This window comes from Somniosus microcephalus, chromosome 3, assembly GCF_052327205.1.
Source record: "Somniosus microcephalus isolate GS21.2 chromosome 3, FLI_Smic_1.0, whole genome shotgun sequence".
NCBI classification, from domain to species: domain Eukaryota; kingdom Metazoa; phylum Chordata; class Chondrichthyes; order Squaliformes; family Somniosidae; genus Somniosus; species Somniosus microcephalus.
Window position 1 is genome coordinate 225,585,365 of NC_140989.1, and position 19,452 is coordinate 225,604,816.

At 50.3% G+C, this 19,452-nt stretch overlaps 1 protein-coding gene across 1 annotated transcript in view; it reads left to right on the plus strand.

The window, feature by feature from the left end:
• The window catches only part of LOC147121739 (von Willebrand factor A domain-containing protein 5A-like), a 94,377-nt gene that overhangs the window by 27,313 nt on the left and 47,612 nt on the right, over positions 1-19,452 (plus strand). Inside the window, 6 exon segments of the mRNA XM_085977994.1 lie at positions 315-382; positions 385-458; positions 947-1,026; positions 7,692-7,806; positions 14,392-14,550; positions 15,485-15,588. Of these exon segments, the coding sequence (XP_085834120.1) occupies positions 315-382; positions 385-458; positions 947-1,026; positions 7,692-7,806; positions 14,392-14,550; positions 15,485-15,588 (600 nt within the window).

Genomic DNA, 19,452 nt, shown 5'->3' on the forward strand with positions numbered 1-19,452 from the left:
TGAAGGTCTCGTTTCTCTCTCTCTTTGAAGGGGGATTGGGTGGGGCAGTGGGTCAGACACTGACCTTTCCTGACAGAGTGTAAAGTGCTCATCGACACCGGGGAATCCCCAAGTCCTTCGGCTGAGGGAGGGGGTCAGGCAGGAAGAAGTATTTGTCGGGGCGGTGGATGGCGGGAGGGCCTGGTAAGCCAGGCTGACAAAATCTGAACCGTATCGTCCCGGTTACACCACGTCGAGTGGCCCCATGTGTCACCGCCCGCTCCAAACCTCTAACGCATGCTTTCTCTCTCTTTCTCTTACTCTCTCTCGTGCAGTGAGAGCATCGAGTACAGTCAGGAGTCGATGCAGAGTGCGCTGGAGAAACCGCAAGGCATTGAGGCAGACATGGCGGGACCGAGATCCTCCAGCCCCTCACCGCCATTTACAACAAGCCCTGTAAACCAGGGCACCCGCGGCAGGTAATGGCTCTGAATGGCCAGTGCGGGGAGATTCACCGAGAAGTTTGTTCATTTGAAAAGTGCCAAGCCCTGGCCACAGAGCCGGAGGGACAACCTCAGAGTGACGCAGGAAGGGAGTGGCTCCATGCTCACCCTTGTTTGAGTAAAGGTCGAGTCTGGGTCCCTTTGTTACGACGCTGCCTCGTGCGACCTTTCCGTGTCCGCTGTGGCTTGGTCGAGTAACGTGTGTGTGTGTGTGTACGCATGCTTTGGGTGAGGACAGTACGGTGTTCAGCGGTGATGCCATCCACAGTCTAATACTGTGCTGCCGCCCTCTGTCTGGGGGCGGGGGTGGGGTGACTGACGACCATGGAGCTGGACTCCACGAATGGGCAGCACCTTCAGAAAAGCGGTGGAGAAAGTTCGAGTGAGTAAAGGGCGAAGCGAGTGGATATTTCTCGGGTCCCTGCCCACCACTCCCCCCAGTAACTCTTCCTCTGCTCTCCCAGCTCTTTGTTTTCACAGACGGCGAGGTGTCGAACACGAAAATGGTCCTCGCCGAGGTTCAAAAGAACGCCCCCAGTCACAGGTAACAGGAGCCGGTGTGGGGCAGCGCTCTGTCCCGGTGGACCCCTCCTCCCTGCCCCCTTGCCCCCTGACCACTGCTTCCCCCCCCCCCCAACCTCTCCTTCCCTCCCCCCCACCTCTCCTCCACCCCCCCGCCTTCCGACCTCAACTAACATCAAAATGCAGATGACCTGGTCGGAGCAGGCTATTTTAGAGTCATAGAGCCATAGAGTTTTACAGCACAGAAAGAGGCCCTTCGGCCCATCGTGTCTGCGCCGCCCATCCATCCCTGTCCAGTCTAATCCCATTTTCCAGCATTTGGTCCATAGCCTTGTATGCAATGGCATTTCAAGTGCTCATCCAAATGCTTCTTGAATGTTGTGAGGCTTCCTGCCTCTACCACCCTTTTAGGCATTGAGTTCCACATTCCAACCACCCTCTGGGTGAAAAAGTTCCTCCTCAAATCCCCTCTAAATCTCCTGCCCCTTACCCTGAATCTATGCCCCCTTGTTATTGAGCCCCCTACTAAGGGGAAAAGTTCCTCTTTGTCTACCCTATCTATGCCCCTCATCATTTTGTACACCTCAATCAGGTCCCCCCTCAGCCTCCTTTGCTCCAAGGAAAACAACCCCAGCCTGTTTAGTCTTTCTTCATAGCTGAGGCGCTCCATCCCAGGTAACATCCTGGTGAATCTTCTCTGCACCCTCTCCAAGGCAATCACATCCTTCCTATAGTGAGGCGACCAGAACTGCACACAGTACTCCAGCTGTGGCCTCACCAGCGTTTTGTACAGCTCCATCATAACCTCCCTGCTCTTATATTCTATGCCTCGGCTAATGAAGGCAAGTATCCCATATGCCTTTTTAACCACCTTATCTACCTGTTCTGCTGCCTTCAGGGATCTATGTACATGTACACCAAGGTCCCTCTGACCCTCTGTACTTCCTAGGGTCTTACCACTCATTGTGTATTCCCTTGCCTTATTTGTCCGTCCAAAATGCATCACCTCGCACTTTTCAGGGTTAAATTCCATTTGCCACTTTTCCGCCCATCTGACCAACCCGTTTATATCGTCCTGTAGCCGGAGGCTTTCCTCCTCGCAATTTACCACCCCACCAATTTTCGTGTCATCTGCGAACTTACTGATCATACCTTTCACATTCTCATCCAAATCATTTATGTAGATCACAAACAACAAGGGACCCAGCACCGCTCCCTGAGGTACCCCACTGGACACAGGCTTCCAGTCACAAAAGCAACCTTCGACCATCACCCTCTGCCTCCTGCCACTCAGCCAGTTTAGGATCCAACTCGCCAAGGCACCCTGGATCCCATGGGCTCTTACCTTCTTGACCAGTCTCCTATGCGGGACTTTGTCAAAAGCTTTACTGAAGTCCATGTAAACCACATCCACAGCATTTCCCTCATCCATCCCACTAATCACCCCCTCGAAAAATTCAATCAGATTTGTCAGACATGATTTGCCCTTGACAAAGCCATGCTGACTATCCCCGATTAATCCTTGCCTCTCCAAGTGTAGACTAATTTTGTCCCTCAGAATTTTTTCCAATAATTTCCTTACCACAGATGTTAGGCTCACTGGCCTGTAATTCCCTGGTTTATCCCTGCTACCCTTCTTGTATAATGGTACTACATTAGCTGTTCTCCAGTCCTCTGGTACATCCCCTGTGGCCAGAGAGGTTCTGAAAATTTCTGTCAGAGCCCCTGCAATCTCCTCCTTTGCCTCCCACAGCAGCCTGGGATACATCTCGTCCGGGCCTGGGGATTTATCCACTTTTTGGCCTGCTAAAACCGCTAGCACCTCCTCCCTCTCGATGCTAATATGTTCAAGTATATCACAGTCCCCTTGCGCGATTTCTATGTCTACATCGTCTTTCTCCATAGTGAACACAGATGCAAAAAATTCATTTAAAACCCCGCCTACATCATCTGGCTCTACACACAGATTGCCACTTTGGGCCCTACCCTTTCCCTGGTTATCCTCTTGCCCTTAATATACTTATAAAACATCTTAGGATTTTCCTTTATTTTGCTCGCCAGTGTTATTTCATGGCCCCTCCTCGCCCTCCTAATTTCTTTTTTAAGTATGCCCCTGCACTTTTTATACTCCTCTAGGGCTTCTTCCGTCTTTAGTCTTTTGTAACTTCCAAAAGCCCCCCTTTTATTTCTAATGCATTTTTGTATATCCCTTGTCATCCAAGGTTCCCTTTGCTTGTTGGTCCCACCCTTGACCTTTACAGGAACATGTTGACGTTGTACTCTCTCTATTTCCCTTCTGAAAGTCTCCCACTGTTTTGATGTGGATTTTCCTATAAGTAGCTGCTCCCAGTCCACTTTGGCCAGATCCTGCCTTATCATATTAAAATCGGCCTTCCCCCAATTTAGAACCCTTATTTCCGGGCCGTCTTTGTCCTTTTCCATGACCACCTTAAATCTCACCGAATTATGGTCACTGTCGCCAAAATGCTCTCCTACTGATACTTCCACCACTTGCCCGGCTACATTCCCCAGAATTAGGTCCAGTACCGCCCCCTCTCTTGTAGGACTTTCTACATGTTGGCTCAAAAAGCTCTCCTGGATGCACTTTAAGAATTCTGCACCCTCTAAGCCTTTCACACTCTGAAAATCCCAATTTATATTGGGGAAGTTGAAATCCCCCACTATTATTACCCTATTATTTTAGATCTGGTAATGTGTAATGAGACAGGATTAATTAATGATCTAGTAAAGGATCCCCTCGGAAAGAGTGATCATAGCATGGTAGAATTTCAAATTCAGTTTGAGGGCGAGAAACTTGGGTCTGAAACTAGTGTCCTAAACTTAAATAAAGGCAATTACAAGGGTATGAGGACAGAGTTGGCTAAAGTGGACTGGGAAAATAGATTATAGGGTAAGATGGTAGATCAGCAGTGGCAGACATTTAAGGAGATATTTCATAAATCTCAGCAAAGGTATATTCCAGTGAGAAAGAAAGGCTCTATGAGAAGGATGCACCATCCGTGGCTAACTAAGGAAGTTAAGGATGGTATCAAATTGAAAGAAAAGGCATACAATGTTGTGAAGATTAGTGGTAGGCCAGAGGATTGGGGAATTTTTAGAAACCAGCAAAGGATGACTAAAAAAATTATAAAGAGAGAGGAGATAGAGTATGAGAGTAAAGTAGCAAATAATATATCAGACAGTAAGAGCTTCTACAGGTGTATAAAAAGGAAGAGAGTAGCTAAAGTAAACGTTGGTCCCTTAGAGGATGAGACTGGGGAATTAATAATGGGGAATAGAGAAATGGCAGAGACTCTAAACAATTATTTTGGCTCGGTCTTCACGGTAGAAGACACTAAAAACACCCCAATAATAATAGATAATCAAGGGGCTATAGGGAGGGAGGAACTTAAAACAATCTCTATCACTAGAAAAAAAGTACCAGGCAAACTAATGGGGCTAAAGGTCGACAAGTCCCCTGGACCTGATGGCCTGCATCCTATGGTCTTAAAAGAAATGGCTGCAGAGATAGTGGATGCGTTGGTTGTAATCTACCAAAATTCCCTGGATTCTGGAGAGGTCCCAGCAAATTGGAAAACCTCAAATGTAACACCACTATACAAGAAAGGAGGGAGACAGAAAGCAGGAAACTATAGGCCAGTTAGTCTAACATCTGTCATTGGGAAAATGCTGGAATCCATTATTAAGGAGGTAATAGCAGGACATTTAGAAAATCGTAAAACAATCAAGCAGAGTTAACATGGTTTTATGAAAGGGAAATCGTGTTTGACAAATTTGCTAGAGTTCTTTGAGGATGTAACAAACAGGGTGGATAAAGGGGAGCCAGTGGATGTGGTGTATTTGGATTTCCAGAAGGCATTCGATAAGGTTACTGCACAAGATAAAAGCACACAGGGTTGGGGGTAATATTTTGGCATGGATAGGGGATTGGCTAACTAACAGAAAACAGAGAGTCGAGATAAATGGGTCATTTTCTGGTTGGCAATCAGTAACTAGTGGGGTGCCGCAGGGATCAGTGCTGGGGCCTCAGCTATGTACAATCTATATTAATGACTTGGATGAAGGGACCGAGTGTACTGTAGCCAAATTTGCTGATGATTCAAAGATAGGTGGGTTAGCAAGTTGTGAGGAGGACACAGAGTCTGCAAAGGGATACAGATAGGTTAAGTGAGTGGGCAAAAATTTGGCAGATGGAGTATAATGTGGGAAAATGTGAGGTTATCCACTTTGGAAGGAAGAATGAAAAAGCAAATTATTATTTAAATGGAGTGAGACTACAAAATGTTGTGATACAGAGGGATCTGGGGGTCCTCGTACATGAAACACAAAAAGTTAGCATGCAGGTACAGCAAGTAATTAGGAAGGCTAATGGAATTTTGGCCTTTATTGCAAGGGGGTGGAGTATAAAAGTAGGGAAGTTTTGATGCAACTTTACAGGGTGCTGGTGAGACCACACCTGGAGTACTGCGTACAGTTGTGGTCTCCATATTTAAGGAAGGATACACTTACATTGGAGGCAGTGCAGAGAAGGTTCACGAGGTTGATTCCTGGATTGAAGGGGTTGACGTATGAAGAAAGGTTGAGCAGGTTGGGCCTATCCTCATTGGAGTTTAGAAGAATGAGAGGTGATCTTATTGAAACATATAAGATTCTGAGGGGGATTGACAGGGTGGATGCTGAGAGGATGTTTCCCCTCGTGGGGGAATCTAGAACTAGGGGGCATAGTTTCAGAATAAGGGGTCGTCCATTTAAGACGGAGATGAGGAGGAATTTCTTCTCTCAAAGGGTCGTGAATCTTTGGAATTCTCTACCCCAGAGAGCTGTGGAGGCGGAGTCACTGAATATATTCAAGGCGGAGATCGACAGACATTTGAACTACAGGAGAGTCAAGGGGTTTGGGGAGAGAGCGGGAAAGTGGTGCTGAGGCCAAGATCAGATCAGCCATGATCTTATTGAATGGCGGAGCAGGCTCAAGGGGCCAATTGGCCGACTCCTGCTCCTGTTTCTTATGTTCTTATGTTATCACATTGCTGTTTATGGGATCTTGCTGTGCGCAATTTGTTGCCGCATTTATTACATTACAATAGTGACTACACTTAAAAAAAAAAAAAAAAAAAAAAAAAAAAGTAGTTTATTGGCTGTAAAGTTCATTGGGACGTGCTGAGGTGGTGAAAGGCACTGTGTAAATTCAAGATCTTTCTTTATTTCCATTTTCAAAAAAAGTGCTAAGAGGAAAGAGCAATGGAGGGGATCAATCCCAGCATGCACTGCAGTAGTGAAACTCCTCTATTAAAACAATTGAACCGTAGAAGATTCCAACATAGAGATCGAATTTTTCGAGGGGGTGACTAGTGGGGTGGATGAGGGAAATGCTGTGGATGTGGTTTACATGGACTTCAGTAAAGCTTTTGACAAAGTCCCGCATAGGAGACTGGTCAAGAAGGTAAGAGCCCATGGGATCCAGGGTGCCTTGGCGCGTTGGATCCTAAACTGGCTGAGTGGCAGGAGGCAGAGGGTGATGGTCGAAGGTTGCTTTTGTGACTGGAAGCCTGTGTCCAGTGGGGTACCTCAGGGAGCGGTGCTGGGTCCCTTGTTGTTTGTGATCTACATAAATGATTTGGATGAGAATGTGAAAGGTATGATCAGTAAGTTCGCAGATGACACGAAAATTGGTGGGGTGGTAAATTGCGAGGAGGAAAGCCTCCGGCTACAGGACGATATAAACGGGTTGGTCAGATGGGCGGAAAAGTGGCAAATGGAATTTAACCCTGAAAAGTGCGAGGTGATGCATTTTGGACGGACAAATAAGGCAAGGGAATACACAATGAGTGGTAGGACCCTAGGAAGTACAGAGGGTCAGAGGGACCTTGGTGTACATGTACATAGATCCCTGAAGGCAGCGGAACAGGTAGATAAGGTGGTTAAAAAGGCATATGGGATACTTGCCTTCATTAGCCGAGGCATAGAATATAAGAGCAGGGAGGTTATGATGGAGCTGTACAAAACGCTGGTGAGGCCACAGCTGGAGTACTGTGTGCAGTTCTGGTCGCCTCACTATAGGAAGGATGTGATTGCTTTGGAGAGGGTGCAGAGAAGATTCACCAGGATGTTACCTGGGATGGAGCGCCTCAGCTATGAAGAAAGACTAAACAGGCTGGGGTTGTTTTCCTTGGAGCAAAGAAGGCTGAGGGGGGACCTGATTGTGATGTACAAAATAATGAGGGGCATAGATAGGGTAGATAAAGAGGAACTTTTCCCCTTAGTGGGGGGGTCAATAACAAGGGGGCATAGATTCAGGGTAAGGGGCAGGAGATTTAGAGGGGATTTGAGGAGGAACTTTTTCACCCAGAGGGTGGTTGGAATGTGGAACTCAATGCCTGAAAGGGTGGTGGAGGCAGGAACCCTCACAACATTCAAGAAGCATTTGGATGAGCACTTGAAATGCCATTGCATACAAGGCTATGGACCAAATGCTGGAAAATGGGATTAGACTGGACAGGGATGGATGGGCGGCGCAGACACGATGGGCCGAAGGGCCTCTTTCTGTGCTGTAAAACTCTATGACTCTATGACTATGACCATTTGGCCCATCGAGTGCCCTAGCCTCTGCTCACAGTCCCAGCCGTTATCCTCTAACTAACCAAACACTCTCCTCCTGTTCTCCAGGTGCTTTTCTTTCGGGATCGGTCAGGGGGCCTCCACAGCGCTCATCAAAGGCATCGCCATTGCCGCCTCGGGGAGCTATGAGTTCATCACCGAGAAGGAGAGGATGCAGGCAAAGGTATTGAGACCTAGAGTCATAGGCCTAGAAATTCAGTTGTTAGCGCCAGCCGCTAGCGCTTTAAGAGGGCGAGAAGTGGGGCGCAAAGCGGCTAGCGCCCGGGCGCGGCGCGATCTGCGCCTCTCGCGAACTTGAGTCAAGAACTAGCGGCGGCGCAAAACCGCAGCGCCCGCTCAGCTGCGCGCGCAGATCCTGATGTCATTTCATGGTGCAACACCCTTGGTGCGCCCCGAACCGGAACTTCAGTGGCGCCCCCCTTCTTTGCGCCTGGCGCTCCCAGCGACTGGTTGAGTGGAACGGTTCTCAGTCGCTGTGGGGCTGGGGGGGCGCGATTTAAAGGGGACTCTTCCTGCATTCTTTGTGGCAGCCATTTTGTTCCACTCCTTCTGTGTGAAAGAGAGAGATTTGGAGAGAGACAAAGGGAGAGAGCTTTCTGCTTTGACTCAGCGCTCGCACAGGTACTTCTGGCTTCAGGCCAGAGCTTTGCAGTTGGATTTATTTCTCAGTGCCATAACCTTGAGTGGCCACATATACTGGGGGCTGCAATGGGTGGAAACGTTGGGTTTCTGCATTGCATTGAAAGGGCTCAGACGCCGAGAGAGAGTACCAATCATGGCCAGACGGAGAAAGGCCAACAGGCGTCTGCACAGGAGGCCTTACCCTCCCAGGGTATACCGACAGCACTTCTCCTTCCTCAACATGTCTGAGGAGCAGTGCATTCGGAGGCTTCGATTCAGAAGGGAGGTGGTCACGGAGATCTGCCACCTGCTTCAGAGAGATCTGCAGCCTCAGCTGAGGAGCAGGACGTCTCTGTCGGTGGCGGTGAAGGTGACAGTGGCTCTCAACTTCTATGCCACCGGCTCCTTCCAATCCGCTACTGGGGACATTGCCAATATCTCCCAGTTCGCGGTGCATTGCTGCATCCGCCAGGTCACGAATGCCCTCTTCAGAAGGAGACGTCAGTACATTTCCTTCCCCATGACCCCGGACAAGCAGCAAGAGCGTGCAATGGGATTTGCAAGAATAGCGGGCTTCCCCATGGTCCAGGGCGCCATTGACTGCATGCATGTGGCTTTGCGGGCGCCTCTAGAGAATGCCGAGGATTACCGCAACCGGAAGGGCTACCATTCGCTAAACGTGCAGTTGGTTTGTGACCACAGGCAGCTCATACTAGCTGTGAATGCCCGCTTTCCAGGCAGCAGCCACGACGCCTTCATCCTGCGCCAGACTTCTGTGGCAGACATTTTCGAAGTCCTGGCTCACCCAGAAGGCTGGCTTCTCGGGGACAAGGGCTATCCTTTGTGCACCTGGCTGATGACCCCACTCCGTGTGCCCACCACCCTTGCTGAAGAACGATACAATGACAGCCATCAAGCGACCAGGAACATCATTGAGCACACAATCGGCGTGCTGAAGCAACGGTTCCGCTGTCTGGACCATTCCGGGGGAGCCCTACAGTACTCGCCTGAGCAAGTCTCCCATTTCGTTGTAGTATGCTGCACAACCTGGCTATCCTCAGGACTCAGCCACTGCCAGCAGACATTGGAGGACCACCAGAGGAGGAGGAGGAAGAGGAGGAGGAGGAGCACCAAGACGGGAGGGAGGCACAAAGTGCAAGGGCCGTCCGTCAGCAGCTTATTGCAAGTCGGTTCTAGGCCCCCTCTCAGGGAATGGCTTGTGCCATTGAAAGAATATGAATGGAGCCGCTCCGCAAACCCTGAGGCGGTCAAGGCAACAAATAGTTCAAAGTGCAAACATGGACAATCTGAATAAAGACAATTCTTTATTTAACAAACTCTGTGCCCTTCCCGCATGACAAACAAATACAGAGAAACCCCCCAAAAAACAGTCAGACACATAACTGGCTCTCACAACCTGGAGAAAATGAACAAAACAGTGAAACAAAAATGACCATGATCCTCGGCCTTCATAAAAAACTATCACAACATCCTCGGCCTTCATAAAAAAACAAACACAACATTCTCGGCCTTCATAAAAAACTATCACAACATCCTCGGCCTTCATAAAAAAGTAACACAACATTCTCGGCCTTCATAAAAAACTATCACAACATCCTCGGCCTTCATAAAAAAACAAACACAACATTCTCGGCCTTCATAAAAAACTATCACAACATCCTCGGCCTTCATAAAAAAGTAACACAACATTCTCGGCCTTCATAAAAAACTCAACATTTTGCCACACCTCCTACTTTTTGGCCTGCGAGGGTGATCTGCCTTGCTTGCGCGATTAGCCCCTTCCCGCCCTGCAGCTCCTCCTCAATGGGACCCCAGTGGCTGCAGCAAGGCTGGGGGAAGGCTGCTGAGGGTCAGATAGTGAGACGGCAGATGCCCTTGGGGGACGGCCTGGACCAGCTCTGGGCCTGGAGGGGCTGGCTGCTGACTGCTCCAACTCTGCTTGGGCGGCAGCAGTCTGTCCTACGGGTGGTGGCAGCTGCAGTGGAGGAGTGACAGGAATGCTGCCAACCTGACAGAGCACAGGCACTCCCTGGTTGGCTGAGACACTGGCACTCGCACGGGCCAGCACTGAAGCATGCGCAGCAATCTGCTGAAGCAGAGGCTGCTGGGCTGCTGCGGCGCGGCGAGGGCCCCGGCGATTCCTGGCCGATCCAGCGAGGGTGGCAGCAGTTAGTGCCCGTGTGGCCCTGATCTGTGTCTGCATCAGACCAACCAGTGAATGCATGGCACGACTAAGCACTTGGCTGGAAGCCGCATGTGATGCAGCGACGTCCTGCTGACTCCTGGCCTGTGATGCAGCGACCTCCTGCAGACTCCTGGCCTGTGCTGCCCTGAATTCCTGCACACTCCTGGTCTGTGCTGCCCTGAATTCCTGCACACTCCTTGCCAGTGACTCTATGCAGTCAGGCATCCTTGCCACTGCAGCCATGAGCTCAATGTGCCTGCGCTCAGCCTGGGCGCCCATTTCACCAAGGAGCCGCACCTCCTCCGCGCTCACTGTAGCAGGACTGGAGGCCGCACTCACCCTCTGGGGAGAAGCTTGCCGCCGAACTTCCCTACCCCTCCTGCGTTGCTGCAGCCCGCTGGGCCCCGGAGCTTCACCGTCATCAGACCCTTCCCCCCCCCTGCTCCCCTCCAGGGAAGACGTGTCCCCATCATGGCCATGGGCTGCCTCGGCTGAGGGTGGCACTGATGGTCCGGCTTTCTCTTCCTCCTCCTCGCCTTCTGATTCACTCACTGTGCCAGCTTGAGGGCCCGCCTCCTCACCTGGCGATTCAGCATCTGAAAGCAGGGAGGCACAAGAGTTGCTTTAGAGTGAGGACAGGGCGGCAGCGAGGGAGGCATGAGTGCTGCAATGCATTGCATTGGTTCGAGAGTGGCAAAGGATGCTGGTGTGAGGCACAAGTGGAAAGAGAGAGGTCAAAAAGGTGATGACCTTACCATTGCTGTCCAGAACGGGGTCGGCATCTCCAGTGGCAACGGGGCCAATCAGCCAGCCTCCCATAATCCGCTCCACTCACTGCTCCAGGTCGCTGAGGTCTTTAAGTTCAGGACGGCCTCCCCCGGTCCGAACCTGCTGCCTGCGATTCTGGGCCAGCTTGCCCTGCAAGAGAAAGGACGGGCTCTGAGTACAGTGTCAAGCCCTGATCTTGCCTGCACTGCCTCCCATGGTAGAATAGCCCTGACAGTGTCAAGTCCTGATCTTGCCTGCACTGCCTCCCATGGTGGAATAGCCCTGACAGTGTCAAGCCCTCATCTTGCCTGCACTGCCTCCCATGGTGGAATAGCCCTGACTGTGTGTAAAGTGGTGAATGTGCATGTGATTTTCATGAGAGTCCCATAGGTGTTGGATGAGGGCTGGGTATTGGGGCTTTCAGGACCCTTTGGCCATAAAGTGAGGTGCACATGCAGGGATGAGGAGGATACTGGAAAGGGTACTCACCCTGACAACCCGAGTGAGGTCGTTGAACTTCTTTGTGCACTGCGTGGGTGTCCTGGGGACCATGCTGCTGGAGGTCACTCTGTTTGCCACCTCCCTCCAAGCTTTCCTGTATTCGCTGGGAAGCGGCCTCTTGCCACTGTCAGGGAATAGGGTAGATCGCCGGCGCTCCACTGCGCCAACCAGAACCTTCAGGGCACCCTCACTGAAGCGCTGCGCTCACTCCCTGGCCTTCTCCATGGTTGTGGGCGTTGAGTTGTTGAAGCCGGTCTGTCTAGGCCTAGATTCAGGGCTGCAGTGTGCAGGGCGTGGCAGCCAAACAAATCGACCCTCCCCCTTTAAGAGCTGACCGGCGCCAGCGTGTCTGCCTGTAATCTATAACTCGCCACACCTGTGCTGCGCCCGCCCTCGCTGGTAGCGCCCCGGCTCGCCGGCTTCGCGCCTTATGATAGTCGTGCACCGCCTGCTTTAGCGCAGCAGCAACCTCTTGGGGCGATGCAACTCAATTTCGGCGAAGGTGGCACTAAGTTAAGCCCGGCGCTAAATTTAGCAAACGCCCAGCTGTAGCGCCTCAAACGTGGCGATACTGAATTTCTAGGCCATAGAGTTATACAGCACAGAAAGAGGCTCTTCGGCCCATCGTGTCCGCGCCGGCCATCGAGCCCTGTCTAATCTAATCCCATTTTCCAGCACTTGGTCCGTAGCCTTGTATGCTGTGGTGTTTCAAGTGCTCATCTAAATGCTTCTTGAATGTTTTGAGGGTTCCTGCCTCTACCACCCTTTCAGGCAGTGAGTTCCAGATTCCAACCACCCCCTGGGTGAAAAAGTTCTTCCTCAAATCCCCTCTAAACCTCCTGCCCCTTACCTTGAATCTACGCCCCCTGGTTATTGACCCCTCTACTAAGGGAAAAAGTTCCTTTCTATCTACCCTATCTATGCCCCTCATAATTTTGTACACCTCAATCAGGTCCCCCCTCAGCCTTCTCTGCTCCAAGGAAAACAACCCCAGCCTGTCCAGTCTCTCTTCATAGCTGAAACGCTCCAGCCCAGGTAACATCCTGATGAAGCTCCTCTGCAACCTCTCCAGTGCAACATTGGGAAAGTGACTGGGGGAACCCGAGCCCGTACAGTGACTGGGGGGAACCCGAGTCCGTACAGTGACTGGGGGAACCCAAGCCCGTCCAGTGACTGGGGGGGAACCCGAGCCCGTCCAGTGACTGGAGGAACCCGAGCCCGCACAGTGACTGGGGGAACCAGAGCCCGTACAGTGACTGGGGGGAACCCGAGCCCGTCCAGTGACTGGGGGAACCTGAGCCCGTCAAGTGACTGGGGGGAACCCGAGCCCGTCCAGTGACTGGGGGGGAACCCGAGCCCGTCCAGTGACTGGGGGGAACCCGAGCCCGGACAGTGACTGGGGGGAACCTGAGCCCGTACAGTGACTGGGGGGAACCCGAGCCTGTACATTGACTGGCGGAACCCGAGCCCATACAGTGACTTGTTGAGCCAGGGTTGGTCCCCTGGCTTTATGTTAATGGTAGTGTGAGGGATATACCGGGCCATGAGGTTACAGATTGTGATGGAATACAATTGTGCTGATGCCCCACAGTGCCTCATGGATGCCCAGTTTTGAGCTGCTAGATCTATCCCATTTAACACTGTGATAGTGCCACACAACACGATGGAGGGTGTCATTCACCTCCCCGATGACTCTGCGGTGGTCACTGCTACCAATGCTGTCATAGATAGATGCATCTGCAACAGGTAGATTGGTGAGGACGAGGTTAAGTAGGTTATTCCCCTCGTGTTGGTGTTTTCAACACCTGTCGCAGGCCCAGACTGGCAGCTGTGTCCTTCAGAACTCGGCCAGCTCGGTCAGTAGTGGTGCCACCGAGCCACTCTTGGTGATGGACATTGAAGTCCCCCACTCAGAGTACATTCTGTGCCCTTGCTACTCTCAGTGCTTCTTCCAAGTGGTGTTCAACATGGAGGAGCACTGATTCATCAGCTGAGGGAGGGCGGTAGGTGGTAGTCAGCAGGAAGTTTCCTTGCCCATGCTTGGCCTGAAGCCATGTGACTTCGTGGGGTCCGGAGTCAATGTTGAGGACTCCCAGGGCCACTCCTTACTGACTGTATACCACTGTGCTGGTGGGCCTGTCCTGCCGGTGGGACAGGACATACCCAGGGATGGTGATGGAGGAGTCTGGGACATTGGCTGAAAGGTATGATTCTGTGAGTATGACTGTCAGGCTGCTGCTTGACTGGTCTGTGGGACAGCGCTCCCAATGTTGGCACAAGTCCCCAGATGTTGGTGAGGAGGACTTAGTGAACCAGGTGGGGTTTTACGACAATCCGATAGTTTCATGGTTACCATTACTGATACTAGCTTTTGAATTCCAGATTTATTTAATTAACTGAATTTAAATTCCCCAGCTGCCGTGGCTGGATTTGAACTCACGTCTTTGGATTATTAGTCTAGGCCACTGGGTTACTAGCCCAGTGACATTACCACCATGCTACCGTTCCCGTGCTGTGCGTAAATGGGCTTCTGCGTTTCCTACATTACAACAGTGACCACACTTCAAAGGAAGTACCTCATTGGCCATAAAGTGCTTTGGGACGTCCTGAGGCGAAGGGCACTGTATAAATGAAAGTCTTTCTTTCTTGCAGGTGCTGCAGAGTTTGAAGTTTGCTCTCCAACCGGCCGTGACAGGCCTGACCATCAGCTGGGACCTGCCCCCTGGCCTGGAGGCCGTGCTCTTATCCCAGCCCCCCACTGTGGTCTTCAACGGGCAGAGATCCATCGTCTACGCACAGCTGAAGGGGAAGGTGAGTAACGGGGTGGGTCGGGGGGTCTGGCCCGGCTTCTCCCAGAACGTCAGGGTATTCAGATCCAGGGGACACCCGGGGGGAGCGGGTGTGCGGCTGGGTGGGGTGGGGGCAGTAAAATGTCCTTGAAGCAGGAAAGAAGCCCCAAAGTATCCTGGAGGTGGGCCTTGCCCTCAAAGACCCCTTTTTAAAGAGGGAGACTCTCCATCAGGGACCCCTAGTAAAGAGAGAGTCTCTCCATCAGGACCCCTTTTAAAGAGGGAGTCTTTCCATCAGGGACCCCTTTTAAAGAGGGAGTCTCTCCATCAGGACCCCTTTTAAAGAGGGAGTCCCTCCACCGGGACCCCTTTCATAGAGGGGGACAGAGCTCCTGGGCTGGGAATGCAGGAGCTGCGGGGGTTCCTGGGCTGGGAATGCAGGGGCTGAGGGGGGTTCCTTGGCTGGGAATGCAGGGGCTGTGGGGATTCCTGGGCTGGGAATGCAGGGGCTGTGGGGGTTCCTGGGCTGGGAATGCAGGGGCTGCGGGGGTTCCTGGGCCGGGAATGCAGGAGCTGCGGGGGTTCCTGGGCTGGGATTGCATGGGCTGCGGGGGTTCCTGGGCTGGGATTGCATGGGCTGCGGGGGTTCCTGGGCTGGGAATGCAGGGGCTGTGGGGATTCCTGGGCTGGGAATGCAGGGGCTGCGGGGGTTCCTGGGCTGGGAATGCAGGGGCTGTGGGGGCTCCTGGGCTGGGAATACAGGGGCTGCGGGGGTTCCTGGGCCGGGAATGCAGGAGCTGCGGGGGTTCCTGGGCTGGGATTGCATGGGCTGCGGGGGTTTCCTGGGCTGGGAATGCAGGGGCTGTGGGGGTTCCTGGGCTGGGAATACAGGGGCTGAAGTAAAGTGTGATGCACTTTGCCCGATGATGTAATCTGTGTTCATTTACTTCCCTCAGGTTGATCCCAGTCTGGAGGTCGAGACGTCCCTGAAATATTCACTGGGAGAACAGCTCGTCCAAAACAGCGCGAAGTTCAGCCTTCAGGCCGACAGGACTGGGAGGTAACTGGGCCCCAACTCTGCACCTGCTGTACCCAAGCCCCTGGCCCCAGTTCAGGCCCACTCTACCCGGGAACCAGACCCCAATTCAGGCCCACTCTACCCGGGTACCGAACCCCAATTCAGGCCCACTCTACCCAGGTACCAGACCCCAATTCAGGGCCCACTATACACGGGTACCGAACCCCAATTCAGACCCACTCTAACTGGGTACCAGACCCCAATTCAGGCCCACTCTTCCTGGGTACCAGACCCCAATTCAGGGCCCAGTCCACCCGGGTACCAGACCCCAATTCAGGCCACTCTACCCAGGTACCAGGCCCCAATTCAGGGCCCACTCTTCCTGGGTACCAGACCCCAATTCAGGCCCACTCTACACGGGTACTGTTAGATCCGTGTATCTTGATGTTGTGTCTTTCAATAATTAGACAATAAGACTGCAGGGAACGATTCAACAGGTGTTTACTGAATGAGGGTTACTCTAGAAACTAACTTTACAGATCCCTACTCAGGGTTTATATACAGGTGTGGTCACTGCTGGTACTACAGTATACAGGAGCTGTAAAAAGTAGTTCTCCCCTTAAAGGTACATACATTACAATTCCTCCCCTTTTAGATTAACAGTACCATAACATTCATTTAACAATTAAATATCAACTAATTACAATTAACACTTTTAACATGCAACATTAACTGAAAATAGTCTATTTATAAATTCAGTCTTTGGGGAGGCTTCCTGATCCTTTCTGGATAGCGCCTTTCCTGAGTGTCTTGCTCTTGGTGCGGAGGCGATTCTGGCCCCCTGTCGTCGGTTGGTTCATCCGCTTCCGATGCTACTGTTTCTGGGGTAGATGCTACCTGTACATCAGGTTCATCACCAGGTACGTATGGGCGAGACATGGGGTTGACTCGTTCCTGTGACTCTAGGATCTGGTCAACATGGCGTCTCACAATGTTCTCCCCAACATCCGCTGTGTACATTAGTGGCCCCTGCCGTGTGCATATCGTTCCTGGTTGCCATTTCTCTGTTCGGTAGTCGCGGGCCAAAACTGGTTGCCCTACATTGAAGCTCCTTGTCGGCTTCTCATTGATGTGCTGGAATTGCTTATTCTCAACATCTCTTCGTACATTTGGTCTGAGCAAATCCAGACGAGATCTCAACCTTCAGTTAAAGAACATCATGGCCAGGGTCTGGTTGGTGACTGCATGTGTCGCATTTCTGTAGGCTAACAGGAAATTGTCCACCTTATGCTGCAGTGGAATGTCGTCATCACACATGGCCCTTACTGCTTTTTTAAAGGTTTGTACGAACCTCTCAGCCAATCCATTTGTGGCTGGCTAATACGGGGTGTATTGATTTCTTTGTGGGTTCAATGATGAGACATTTATGAAAGAGAATGAGTTTTAATCTAAAGTCTGTTCAACTCTTTTATACAGCTTTTACAGGAGACACGATGCTGTGATGCATCTAGAACGAAACCGAAACTAAACTAAACTGCCTTGCTTGTCTCGGTCACATGACCTCTGCTGGTAAGGCACAAGCAATCAATACATGCAATTAAGGCATCATAATCGAACAGGCAAATACCATCTCTATTTGCTGATATCATTACATCTCCTTTTCTTAAAACAAAAGTATTTTACTTTTAACTAACAACATGTTTTCTTTGTATTAATCTGCATTTTAACTGTAACACTTAATGAACTTACATTATCATGATCAAGGTTTTTTAACCTTGCTTTGTGTGTTCACATGAAATATGTCAATACACTAGAACTTGAAGAAAGAATAAGATAACATTACTTCCTTCTATAACAATAGTCCTTAAATGTGCTCAATGAGTCTCTCAGGAGGCTTCACGTGTCTTGAGGATTTTCTGATTGATTGTCCTTGAATCTGAGTTGTTGCCTCAGATGATGTGTTCTCAGCTGTGTGATCAGGTTGTTCAACAGTATCAGTCTCTTGACCTGCTGTGGCTGGTCCCATGAGAAGATCTCGACGATTTCTTCTCAGAACAATACCCTCATCTGTCTGAATGGTGTATGATCTTGGTTGAACTTCACTCAGGACAGTTCCCTTCTGAGTCCATGTTTGTTTTGTCTTTCAACCTTACTTGGTCACCAGTGTGGAGTTCAGGTAGGTTTTGTGTTCCTCTGTCATAGTAGTACTTTTGCTTTTCTTTCTGTTGTTCTTTGAACTTCCTCACTTTCTCCCCCTCTTTTGTTTTCAGGAGGTTCTCCGGGATGGTTAGGTTTGACCTTAGCATACGTTCCATAAGGAGTTGGGCTGGTGACATACCACACTCGAGCGGCGTTGTGCGGTATACAAGCATGCTTTGGTAGAAGTCAGTTCCACTGTCTTTTGCCTTGTACTTCAGTCTTTTCACTGTGTTTGCGGGCTCTCCTGGGTCAACAGCTCTGGACAACGTGTCTGCTGTATACATCAGCTTACCCGGTGTGTACGCAACATTCAGTTCATCATAGACTGTCTCTCCTTCGCTTTCCACAACGAGGACTCTCTTTACCAGGTTCAGTCTCTCACAGGCTTTTAAACCTAGTATGGCTTGCACATCCTTTGGCACCACGATTAATGCTAGCGTGTGCTCTCTGTCCTTGTGTGTTACTTTGACAATGCATCTTCCTTTCACTGGTATATCAGTACCTGTGTATCCTGTCACTTTCACTTTTATTCCATGTATCTTTGGTCAGGGTCTAATTTTCTTAAAATCAGTCTCTGATATCACATTAACTTGTGCTCCAGTATCCAATTTAAATGGAATGTGTATGTCATTCACTTTTAGTGTCAACATCCAGTCTCTTCTTTTTTGTTTTCAGACACAACATCTACATAGAACTCCTCTATCTCGCTCTCATCTACTGTATCGACCTTGCTTTGTTGCGCTTGGTTCTTGCAGCAACGGGCATAATGGTTGTTTTTGTTGCAACTATTGCATTTTTTACCATATGCTGGACACTTTTTTGGTGGATGCTGTGTGCCGCATCGACTACATGACTTTCGATTGTCCCTTTCATTTTCGTTCGCTGGCCACGCCTCTTTTTTCACATTGGCGCTCGTTTTGTTAAACGGTTTGTATCCGTTCTTTCTCACTGCATCCACGTTGCAGCTATTGTCACTGAACAGCTCCTTTGCCTGCAACTTCACAGTCTCTGTAGCCCTACACAGTGCTATGGCTTTTCCCAGGTCTAGATCTTGCTCTCTTAGCAGTCTTTCCCTTAGACTATTATCTGGAATACCACACACCAGTCTGTCTTTTATCAGCGAGTCTGTCAGTCCCCCAAATTCACACGATTTGCTTCTGTTTCTCAGTTCAGTCACATACTGATCAATAGTCTCACCCGTTTTCTGTACACATGTGAAAAATCTGTGCCTCTCAAAGGTCACGTTACGTTTAGGTATGCAGTAGGCCTCCAACTGTTCCATTTTTTTTATCTAGCTTCATTTTGTCTCCATTAGCAGCGAATGTGAAGTTATTATACACCTCCAGCGCTTCATCACCCACGACATGTAAGAACAGTGACGATTTCCTTTTATTACTTTTCTCGTCAGCTCCGATTGCTGATAAATACAACCCCACACGTTGTTTGAACCTTCTCCAATTTTCAGCCCCATTACCTGTCAACTGAAGCGTCGCCGGTGGGTGTAAACCTTCCATTTTTTCACTTCATTAGCTATTCTCCAATGGTAAGCAACGATGTTCTCTTTTGGCTTGCTAATTTGTGGAGAGCTGATTTAACTTCAGATGTTTTCTCTTCATCTCTTTCAATCCCACTTCTGACACCATGTATTGATTTCTTTGTGGGTTCAATGATGAGACATTTATGAAAGAGAATGAGTTTTAATCTAAA